The sequence below is a fragment of the Bubalus bubalis genome, chromosome 3 (assembly GCF_019923935.1).
Source record: "Bubalus bubalis isolate 160015118507 breed Murrah chromosome 3, NDDB_SH_1, whole genome shotgun sequence".
NCBI lineage: Eukaryota > Metazoa > Chordata > Mammalia > Artiodactyla > Bovidae > Bubalus > Bubalus bubalis.
Window position 1 is genome coordinate 29027596 of NC_059159.1, and position 10477 is coordinate 29038072.

Consider the following 10477-nt stretch of genomic DNA (forward strand, 5'->3'; position numbering starts at 1 on the left):
GTGGTTAAGAATCTGTCATGCAATGCAGGGAACGGTGGGTTCAATGCCTGGTTGGGGAACTAAGTAGGATCCCACATGCCCCAGACCAACTAAGCCTGCGTGCTGCAGCTACTGCTTTTGCATGCTCTGGAGCCCATGTGCCACAACTAAGACCACTCAGTGCAGCCAAACAAGTAAAATATTTTTTTTAAAGTAAATGAGAAACAGGGAGGTTTCGCCAGAGAAGGTTGAATCGTCTATAACTTGTATACCAATCCTAGCTCAAATATTTCTAAAGAAGTATTTAAAGCATTCAAAACGTATGGGTCTTTTCTGCTATCTTATGCTTTATTCCTTTAGCAGACCAGATTGTCACAGAACTGGCTATCGGGTTCCCTGAGAAGACATGTTTCTGGTCCTGCAGTTTTATGTCCTCCCTTTTCACTGATGGACACTGCAGAACTTAACGCACACATATGTCAGAGTTAAGGTAGGTTGTCTACAGTGTCACTTAAGAAAAGGCCATCATGGAAATGTTTTCGGAACTCAGTGCAGAAAATGTTCACTTCCCATGAATATGGTTTATTAATGGTCAAGGCAAATCATGTAACAGATAATTTGGCTTTTTGCTATGCTTTCAGGAAAACCAGAACCAAAGGTATAGTTAACTCAGGAGGTCCAAGTGATCTTTCCATGTCTTAATACTAGGGATTTATTTGTCCTAGAGCTGACCTTATGCTCCCAGACATTTTCTCTGATGTTGTATTTTTAAAATGCAGTCTCCACTTTTCCATCTTAATGTATGGGCCCCAGTGAACCTCCTAGAATTCACGGCAACCCCCGACCCCCAAAGTATGGAAGAGTTAACAGAAAGAAGTTGTAACCACTAGAAAAGAGAAAGGGCTTCTGAAGGGCTGGTAATATTCTGGATTTTTGTTTGTTTGTTTTCCTCCACCTGATTTCGATACACTGATATGTTCAGTTTGTGAACTTATTCATACACTTAGGCTATGTGGAACTTCCTGTAAGTATGTTTTAGTAAAAAATAAACCACCACAACAGTGGGGTATGTAAACAAAATTCCTCTCCGGTCTAAGGGATGGACCCTCCCTAGGGCCCTCAGGCCTAACTCCTGGGCTCCCCGCCCCCTGACTCTTTCTCGTCAGTCACTGGAGGGCACCCGACCTCCCGCGAGCCCCCTCGGGACCCAGAGGGTCAGCGTTCGGCACGCACTCGCTGCGAGGTCGAACGCGGGCCCTGAAGACTGGCAGGGCACTAGCTCCGGCGGAGCTCTGCCTCCTCCAGGCGCAGCTGACCCTGTGGCCCTGCCCGCTGCCCTGCAACCACAGCGCGGGAGTCGCTGGACGCAGCCGCCTCACGGAAGGTTCACGGCCGAGGCTGGCGAAGCACTGGCCGAAGTCCGGGGTGCCGGAAGCTGAGCTGAGAGGACCAGATACCGGAAGTCAGGGCGGCTACGAGCCGACGCTCTAGAACCCGGAGGACCGGGATCTCTGTGGTTGGATGTGACGGATCACCGTCTACCAGGGATCACGCATTCCCAAGCGACAGGCTCCCGAGGCCCATCGGGAAAATGGGGGACGCAATCCCCGGGCTGATAGAGTCTGATAAGGGAAGAGGGGCCTAAAGGAGGGGGACTGAGTGATGGTAACTACCGGTAACCTCAGCCCTCCAAGATTCGGAAGCCACCAGCAACTGACCTGAGAGAACCTGGAAGATCGGAGCGGATGCGCGCGCACGCACGCAGGAGGCGGTGCCTCGCAGTCTCGCGGCACCGGGGGCTGCTGGCGCGCCTGCGTCCGAAGACTGAGCCAGGCGGCCGCGCCCCGGCTAAGCGCGGAGCGCGGGTTGGGTGGTTCCCTCCTGGAGACTGGACCCCGGCGCGGGCGCGGGTGAAGGCGTGGCTTCCTCGGAAGGTAGGCGCGGATTGGAGGAGCAAGTGGAAGGGGTGGGCACTTCAGCAAAAGCCGTTCAGGGATTGGTCAGAGACTGAGGGGCGTGGTCTTGAGGGGGCGGGGCTGGAGACCTGCGGCGTTGAGCGTTCCGCTGAGGTGGTGGCGGCTGCCAGACCCATTGAGGGAGCGGGTATTCGGGTCCCACCCCCCCGACTCCGACCTCGGGACTAGACGCCTGGGCGGCGTCGAGGGCCCGTGCGGCGTCGGGGTGAGGCACCATCCACCTAGTGAGGACCAAGAAGAGCGGGCGCCCCGCCCCTCGCTTTCTTCCTGAACCGCGCCTCGCGGAGCCTCCCCCACTGCCGACCCCGCGTCCCGCGCGGGGTTGAGCTGGGGGCTCCCGAGCGTGCGGGACGCGGGCTGCGCGCGCTGCTCGGCCTGCCAGTCTGGAGCCTCCGAGGGGCCCCTGAGTCCGGGGCCGGGCCCCTCCTCGCCCGCGTGTCCACGCAGACGCCATGGCCGAGCCCCTGAAGGAGGACGACGGTGAGGACGGCTCCGGGGAGCCCCCCGGGCCGGTGAAGGCGGAACCCACTGGCACCGCCGCCTCGGTGGCTGCCAAGAACCTGGCCCTGCTGAAGGCGCGGTCCTTCGACGTGACCTTCGACGTGGGGGACGAGTACGAGATCATCGAGACCATTGGCAACGGGGCCTACGGGGTGGTGTCCTCCGCGCGCCGCCGCCTCACCGGTGAGCGACCCTTCCGGCCGCTCTCATGTGTGGGAACCAGGTCCCGAGGGGTGGGACCCGCCGTCCCAGCAGCCAGCAGAGAAGCTGGGATGTGAAATCTGAGTCAAGTCAGCAAGCAGGGGTTGGGCGCTGTCTGGGGGCCGGCCTCTGTGTTGGGTTCGGGTCTCTAGAAACTGGTGGCTCTGCCAGCACAGCAGTCGGCTTCCTCCTTAGAAAGGTGACAGTCCGGGTGAGATCAGAATGGAGGTTCCCCGGAGTGTGTTGTGGAGCAGACAGCGGGCATCGGGTTGGTGGTGGGATGAAGAGGCCTGAGACGCGTAGAGTGTAGGGGGGTACCGCTAATTAGCTGTGCAGTGTGCCCAACAAATTACTGTGCCCAGATCTCCATGTCTGTGACTTTGAGCTGTGTACCTGCCAGAGGTGAAGGACAGAGGTGAAGGGGAGATGTGGTCATGTACCTACTGTGCTTAGCACAGGATCTGGCACATAGTAGGTCCTCTGTGGTAGTGGTTGTCACATGCATAGCATATTGAAAGAGGCCATGTGCTACTCAGCAGCTCACCAGCTATCCCAGGTGGCATCTACTTTTCCCCTGTTCCCTAGGCCAGCAGGTGGCCATTAAGAAGATCCCTAATGCTTTTGACGTGGTGACCAATGCCAAGCGGACCCTCAGAGAGCTGAAGATCCTCAAGCATTTCAAGCACGACAACATCATTGCCATAAAGGACATCCTGAGGCCCACTGTACCCTATGGCGAGTTCAAATCTGTGTAAGGAGTGGGGATAGGGAGGGAGGCAGAGTTGGTACCTTTTCTGAAGGCTGGAGCCATTCTGCTGAAGTTCTGGAAGGGCAGCTGAACCTAATGTAGGGTAGGCTGGGGAAATTCCCACGACTCCAGGACCAGTGCTCCCTAAGGGTTTGCCAGGGACACCTATGATTTCCTCAAAGAAAGTGTAGAAGTGACAGTTTTATAGAATCTCAGTATGTGTGCATGCTAAGTCACTTCAGTCATGTCTTGACTCTTTGCGACCCTGTGGACTGTAGCTTGCCAGGCTCCTCTGTCCATGGGGATTCTCCAGGCAAGGATGTTCAAGTGGGTTCCCATGCCCTCCTCCAGGAGATCTTTCCCGACTCAGAGATCGAACCCACATCTCCTGCATTGGCAGGTGGGTTCTTTACTGCTGGTGCCACCTGGGAAGCCCAGAATCTCAGTATATAGCATGGCGACTGTAGGATATTCATCCTATGTCTGTTCTTTCCTATTCCAGTAGCAGACGTCACTAGTCAGTCACAGAACACTGTCCTACAGATTGCAGAAGCCTTTAAATTTTCATCATAGCCTTTCAAGCAGCCACTACCACACAACGAAGAGGGCCCCCAAACTAAACCCCGGGGGCCAGACTGGTCTAGTCCAGCCTCATCTCTTCTCTGATGAGAAAAGCTAGGCCTGGAGAGAAAAGTGATTTCACTTGAGTCCATGGAAAAGTTGTAGAGAATCTTGATACCATGCGGGCAGCCCCTGCAGAGTCCAAGAGTAAGACCTTGACCTGTCTGGAGCTGGGAGGGCGTGGTGACAGTGGGGTTGGAGTTTGGGCAAGACAGCCTGCGTTTCTCCCCTGCCTCTCAGCTACGTGGTCCTGGACCTGATGGAGAGCGACCTGCACCAGATCATCCACTCCTCACAGCCGCTGACACTGGAGCATGTGCGCTACTTCCTGTACCAGCTGCTGCGGGGCCTCAAGTACATGCACTCGGCTCAGGTCATCCACCGCGACCTCAAGCCCTCCAACCTGCTGGTGAACGAGAACTGCGAGCTCAAGATTGGGGACTTTGGCATGGCCCGTGGCCTGTGCACCTCGCCCGCTGAGCACCAGTACTTCATGACCGAGTATGTGGCCACGCGCTGGTACCGTGCCCCTGAGCTCATGCTCTCGCTGCACGAGTACACGCAGGCCATCGACCTGTGGTCCGTGGGCTGCATCTTTGGGGAGATGCTGGCCCGGCGCCAACTCTTCCCAGGCAAAAACTATGTGCACCAGCTGCAGCTGATCATGACGGTGCTGGGTACCCCGTCGCCGGCCGTGATTCAGGCTGTGGGAGCTGAGAGGGTGCGGGCCTATATCCAGAGCCTGCCACCACGCCAGCCTGTGCCCTGGGAGACGGTGTACCCGGGCGCCGACCGCCAGGCGCTCTCCCTACTGGGGCGCATGCTACGTTTCGAGCCCAGCGCCCGTGTCTCTGCAGCTGCTGCCCTCCGCCACCCCTTCCTGGCCAAGTACCATGACCCCGACGACGAGCCTGACTGTGCCCCGCCCTTTGACTTTGCCTTTGACCGTGAAGCCCTCACACGGGAGCGCATTAAGGAGGCCATTGTGGCGGAGATCGAGGACTTCCATGCACGGCGCGAGGGCATCCGCCAGCAGATCCGCTTCCAGCCTTCCTTGCAGCCTGTGGCCAGTGAGCCCGGCTGCCCCGACGTGGAAATGCCCAGCCCCTGGGCTCCGAGTGGGGACTGCGCCATGGAGTCCCCTCCGCCAGCCCCACTGCAGTGCCCCGGCCCTGCGCCCGACACCATCGATCTGACCCTGCAGCCGCCCCCACCAGCCAGTGAACCAGCCCCTCCAAAGAAGGAGGGGGCCATCTCAGACAACACCAAGGCTGCCCTCAAGGCTGCCTTGCTCAAGTCCTTGCGGAGCCGGCTCCGAGGTGCCTGGCTGGGGAATGGGGGGCAGAGGGGACCCCCTGCCTGGATAGACTCTTACCTTCACGTTCCCATCCTCCCCACAGATGGCCCCAGTGCCCCCCTGGAAGCTCCTGAGCCTCGGAAGCCGGTGACTGCTCAGGAGCGCCAGCGGGAGCGGGAGGAGAAACGCCGACGGCGGCAGGAGCGGGCCAAGGAGCGAGAGAAGAGGCGGCAGGAGCGGGAGCGCAAGGAGCGGGGCACGGGGGTCTCGGGGGGCCCCTCCGCTGACCCCCTGGCTGGGCTGGTGCTCAGCGACAACGACCGCAGCCTGCTGGAGCGTTGGACTCGCATGGCCCAGCCCCCTGCCCCCGCCCCCACCACAGCCCGGCCCCCCAGCCCTCCCGCTGGCCCTGCCACTCAGCCCACTGGGCCCCTGCCACAGCCGGCCTGCCCACCCCCTGCACCTGCAGCTGGCCCTGCTGCTCCCCAGACCACCGCCGCCTCTGGCCTTCTGGCCCCCCAGCCGCTGGTGCCGCCCCCTGGGCTGCCCGGCCCCAGTGCCCTGAGTGTTCTCCCTTACTTCCCCTCTGGCCCACCCCCTCCAGACCCCGGGGGGGCCCCACAGCCCTCCACATCGGAGTCACCTGATGTCACCCTGGTGACCCAGCAGCTGTCCAAGTCACAGGTGAGAGAGAGGCCTGGTCGTGGGGATGCCTGGGTCTGACACGGGGGAGGTGGGCTCTGAGGTTGTTGAGGCCAGGAGGGGGCGTGTGTGTCCTGGTGCCAGGAGAGCTGAGCTCCCTTCACCTGCCCCTCGCTCGCAGAAAGAGCCTAATGCTGACGAGCAGATTGTTGGAGACCCCAGCCCACGCTCAGGGCTTGTTGAGGCTGGTGCTATCACCGATGTCCAGGCCCGGGCATAGGTGGGGCGGTGTCATGGCCGGGTGCCCTGCCAACCTCAGTCGGCTCTTGGTGGTGCCTGTGTTGTGAGCTGCCGCCGTCCCCTGCAGGTGGAGGACCCTTTGCCCCCCGTGTTCTCGGGCACCCCCAAGGGCAGTGGAGCTGGCTATGGTGTTGGCTTTGACCTGGAGGAATTCCTAAACCAGTCTTTTGACATGGGTGTGGCTGATGGGCCACAAGACGGGTAAGAGCTGGGTCTGACCTTTTGAGTTGGGCTGTGGGTCCAGTGGGGCTCTGGGTCCGGTGGGTCTCTGGGTCTGGTAGGGCTGTCAGTTGGGGCTCCCCTGCAGGAGGAGCCTCTCACCCCCTCTCTCTGCCACACCCACAGCCAGGCAGACTCAGCCTCGCTCTCAGCCTCCCTGCTCGCTGACTGGCTCGAGGGCCACGGCATGAACCCTGCTGACATCGAGTCCCTGCAGCGTGAGATCCAGATGGATTCCCCCATGCTGCTGGCCGACCTGCCCGACCTCCAAGAGCCCTGAGGCCCGCAGTCCATGCCTTGCTGCCAGGGGCAGACCCAGCTCCGAGATCTGCAGGACCGTCCCCAAGGGCCGGAGCCCTGCGCCCTGTCGGGGAATCAGCTCAGATCATTCTGCAGCTTCATCTCAGACCCACCCTGTGGCCTTAAGCAGCCACCTGAGCCAGCACAAGCCACACCAAGAGGGGAAGCCCCTCCCCCGAGCGATTCTTTTCAGTATCGTAATTTTATTATTATTATTATTACATTATTATAATGACACAGTTTTTTTGCCCTCAGAAGGTTGCTTGTGAAATACAAGGTCTCCTCTACCGCCTGTCTTCAGGGTGTGTTTTCGGAGTCGAGGACAGTGTGCTGTCATGGGGGCAGGCAAAGGTATCTGCGTGCACAACAGTGAGGCCGGTTCATTCAGGTCCTGAGGTTTATTGAGACCTCCACTCCCACCTGCTCCCAGCCCCACAGAGACGGTCCTCTGACCCTCGCACAGTCACACTCACCCCTGGGGCGGATAGGGGGACCTCACATGTGTGCCCGCCTTGGCTGTGGCATTTTAGGGTGGCCTGTGGGAGCTGTGGTGAAATACAGTTTGGGTGTTGCGCTTCAGATGCCTGGGTCAGGCAGGCAGGGGGCCGCTGAGCGTGAGTGCAATGGGGCCGGGCCGTGGTGCTCACCCCTGGGGAACACGGGGGTGGGAGGAAGGTGAAGGGCCAGCCAGTGGGACTGCTGGGGTGTGGCAGCAGTGGCCACACGCAGGTGGCCTGGCAGATGCCAGGAGAGGTCTACAGGCTCGGCCGGCAGAGGCCGCGGTCAGGAAGCTGGCTAAAGTGGGACACAGCCCCATGTCCTTCGGGACAGGGTCCGAGTCCGGGCTGGACCGTGGTGCCTTTTGGAGGTTTGGGACGCTGCGGCAGCATAGCCTCGGGTGGCAGGGAGCAGGGGCCTGGCCGAGAGGTGGATGCCAGGGATGTGATGGGGACGTCCGGCTGGAGCCATGGGGGCCTGGCCGAGGCGGTGCTGAGAGCAGCAGAGCTGCCAGTGGGCCGGGTGGGATGGGGGCAGGGGCGGCGGGCCGCGAGGGGGCCAGCCCCTCAGGCCCGGCGGATCTTCATTTCCGTGCGCTTGAGCGAGTAGTAGAAGCCCTTCCACTGGGCCCAGTTGATGCCATTGGCGTAGGAGAGGTGGGAGCCGCCCAGGTAGAAGCCGTTGAGATTGGCGAAGTGGCAGCTGCGGAACCAGAAGGCACCCGAGGAGAGCGCTGCGCAGTTCTGCACGAAGAGGTCCTGGTCTCGGTCAAAGGTGGAGAACTTCTGGCCGCTGTGGTAGGTCAGCGAGTCGCCTGGCAGAGGGGAGGGGCACGGGGCAGCTGAGGCAGGTGGCCCTGGGAGGGCCCCCCGAGCCAGACGCGGGGTGGCTGGGGTGGTGGTGCTTGGGCCCAGTGCCCTTCCCCATCCCCAGCCCCACACAGCTGGCGGAGTGTACCTGCCCCGCCATCCTCAAAGCCCGACACATAGAGGGTGTAGCCATCCTCCTCCGCGCTGACAGCGTTGGGTGAGATAGAGAAGTCAGCGTACTTGGCAAAGGCCGTGTTGTTCTCAAAGTCCTCCAGGTCCACCCGCAGCTCGTACTTCTGCTTCAGTGTCAGCAGGTGCATGTTCTGCAGCCCTGAGAAGAGGGGTGCAGTTGGCTGGTCAGTGGGGACCTGGCTCCAGGGGCCCCCAGCCCACCGGGCCCCGCCTTACCCAGCCAGTACTCCCCGTCAGCCCGGCCAAAGCCCAGCTTGTAGTCGTTCCAGCCCCGGAAGAAGCTCACCGAGCCGTTGAATCTCTTCTGGAAAACCTGGAGCAGAGGGCGTGGGCCTGGATGCCTGAGAGGCCGGGGGCAGTGCCCTCACCCAGGCACAGACCCTGTGAGGCTGAGGTGGTTTGTGAAAGGACCAAGTGGGGGCCAAGAGGAGGTGCGTGCTGGCTCCGGGGGCAAGAGCAGGTGGAGGGAGCTGGCGGGCTGGAGTTCAGGCACCTGGGGTGGAGTCTGGCACTGGCTGTGTGACTTGGGCAAGTTACTGCACCTCTCTGGGCTCCAGACTGTCATTTGTAAGGGGCACCTTACTCCCAGGGTTATGGTGCAATGCAGCCCCTAACCTACCTTTGGTGCCTAGGGTTTGGGGGTGGCGGCGCTCCACACACTGCTGTGAGCATCGTCCCAGGCTCACAGCCACGTGATGTGTCCCCCGTCCCCCCTCCACTCACCGTCCACTTCCCGCCCTCCGTGGTCATGTCGCAGAAGACGGGCACAGGCACGCTGGGGCCTGAGGGGTAGATGAGGTACACGCCGTCCGCCTGGTAGCCCTGGGCGTAGATGTCGTCACAGTCCAGGGGCAGCTGGAGGCACGACTTCTCCAGAGCTGGGGCAGGTGAGGAGAAGGGGCCTGAGGCGACGGACACCTCTGCACCCCATGCTTGCCTCCCTCCCTAGGCCAGGGGTGCCTACTGGCCAGCCCACCTGCCCCATCTTAACAGCCAGCCCCACTCCCAGCTGTGAGGGCCCGGGACAGCCCCTCGCTCAGCCTGTCACCCAGCCTGTGGGCCAGGACCGAGGCAGCTTACCATCTCCCCGGATCCCCAGGAGCTGGGGAGCGCAGGGGCCAGCGGAGAGCAGTAGCAGCAGCGGCAGGACCAGGAGGGCCTGGCGACAGGAGAGCAGGGTCAGCGCCCAGCCCTGGAGCCCCCGTCTCCCTGCACTTGCCCCTCACAGGAGCCAGCCCCACCAAGAACCCCTGGTCTCCCCTGCTGCCCCCACCTCCTCTGGGACAGGCTTGCGACAGCCCCCGTCTGTCTGTGAGGGCCCTCTGTGTGCGGTGGGCTCAGCCCACACGGCCCCCTTCCCGGCTCCGTACCTCCATGCTGAGAGCTGGGCTCCGAGCTGGGCTCCAGCGGCTGGGTGTCTGCTGTCCCAGACTGTCCGCCCAGAGTTATGTGCTGGGCCTCCAGCCAGCCGCCCGGCCCCGCCCCGCGGCTGCAGCGCCCCTTCCCCTCCCCCACTCCACTCATGCTGTTGGGGGCCCGGGGTGGGCCTGGGCCAAGGGACCACCTGGATCTCATTAGGCCTGTCTGGGCAAAGCGCAGAGGACGTCCACGCCCTGCAGACACCCCCGGACCCCTCCACCGGCACCCCCAGCCCCTGCCTTGCTTCCTGACGGCCCCCTTGCTCACGTCAGTTTATTTTCTCCCTCTCCTTCCCTGGCCTGGGTTTCATTAGCCATTGTCTTTGTCCAGGGGAAGGCTGGGGTGAGGGTGTGGGGGTATGTCTAGGTTCTGGGGAGGGGAGGCCCATTCCGGGGAGCAGAGGTGGGGTGGGGGGTAGCTCCAGAGCTCCCGATGTGGGGGCTGCGCCGGGGCCCGGGCTGGGGCCGGGCGTCTCCTGGCAGGGCTGGGACATTGCTGAGCTGTGAGCACAGGCCGCAGGCGTCCAAGTGCTGTCTGCCAGCCCAAGCCAGGGCCCCTCTCCAGCCCCCTGCAGCAGGCCCCCTCCCTCCCCCTCTCACACAGGCCTCCTCTGTTTTTCTTTCGCTTGCCCCAACCCCGTCTTCCAAATGCCTTCACTGGGACCGTCCCACCTCAAGCTCTCCTGGCTCCTCTCAGTCGGTTGCCTCAGCCCTGAAGCCCACCTCCTCCCGTCCTGCCCCCTGAGCCTCCAGCTCCGTCTCTGCCTCGGGCTCCC

The 10477-nt window shown here is 61.8% G+C and overlaps 2 protein-coding genes and 1 long non-coding RNA gene across 5 annotated transcripts; 1 reads left to right on the forward strand and 2 right to left on the reverse strand.

Moving 5' to 3' along the window:
- Window positions 1–931: 931 nt before the first annotated feature.
- LOC102400820 lies at window positions 932–1834 on the reverse strand. The gene is made up of 2 exons (XR_326694.3): window positions 1698–1834; window positions 932–1419 (listed from the first exon to the last, which is right to left on the reverse strand). It is a non-coding gene; the product is annotated as an uncharacterized LOC102400820 (long non-coding RNA).
- MAPK7 (mitogen-activated protein kinase 7) lies at window positions 1774–7072 on the forward strand. 3 transcript variants are annotated; one of them, XM_006048827.4, is made up of 7 exons: window positions 1776–1913; window positions 2403–2639; window positions 3243–3408; window positions 4267–5345; window positions 5427–6007; window positions 6333–6466; window positions 6611–7072. In XM_006048827.4, exons 2-7 carry the CDS (start codon window positions 2408–2410, stop codon window positions 6762–6764), a joined length of 2346 nt encoding a protein of 781 aa, XP_006048889.1. In that variant the 5' UTR covers window positions 1776–1913; window positions 2403–2407; the 3' UTR covers window positions 6765–7072. The 3 variants fall into 3 exon arrangements, with proteins under 3 accessions (XP_044795097.1, XP_006048889.1, XP_006048888.1); XM_044939162.2 differs by lacking the exon at window positions 2403–2639 and having other exon boundaries at window positions 1774–1913; XM_006048826.4 differs by lacking the exon at window positions 1776–1913 and having other exon boundaries at window positions 1942–2639.
- A 95-nt stretch (window positions 7073–7167) lies between these two features.
- MFAP4 (microfibril associated protein 4) lies at window positions 7168–9778 on the reverse strand. The gene is made up of 6 exons (XM_006048825.4): window positions 9654–9778; window positions 9364–9442; window positions 9007–9161; window positions 8500–8596; window positions 8240–8422; window positions 7168–8096 (listed from the first exon to the last, which is right to left on the reverse strand). The coding sequence occupies exons 1-6, from the start codon at window positions 9657–9659 to the stop codon at window positions 7849–7851; spliced, it is 768 nt and encodes a 255-aa protein (XP_006048887.1). The 5' UTR covers window positions 9660–9778; the 3' UTR covers window positions 7168–7848.
- Between the last annotated feature and the right edge of the window lie 699 nt (window positions 9779–10477).

Bases quoted from the DNA above. Each gene is read 5' to 3' on its own strand.
- MFAP4 (XM_006048825.4), bottom strand. The intron at 8,597-9,006 runs GTGAGTGGAGGG...CCTCTGCTCCAG, and splicing joins CGGAGGGCGGGAAGTGGACG to GTTTTCCAGAAGAGATTCAA. The intron at 8,423-8,499 runs GTAAGGCGGGGC...CCCTCTTCTCAG, and splicing joins TGACGGGGAGTACTGGCTGG to GGCTGCAGAACATGCACCTG.
- MAPK7 (XM_006048827.4), top strand. From the start codon at position 2,408: ATGGCCGAGCCCCTGAAGGAGGACGACGGTGAGGACGGCTCCGGGGAG. The intron at 6,008-6,332 runs GTGAGAGAGAGG...CGTCCCCTGCAG, and splicing joins AGCAGCTGTCCAAGTCACAG to GTGGAGGACCCTTTGCCCCC. The intron at 6,467-6,610 runs GTAAGAGCTGGG...CCACACCCACAG, and splicing joins GCTGATGGGCCACAAGACGG to CCAGGCAGACTCAGCCTCGC.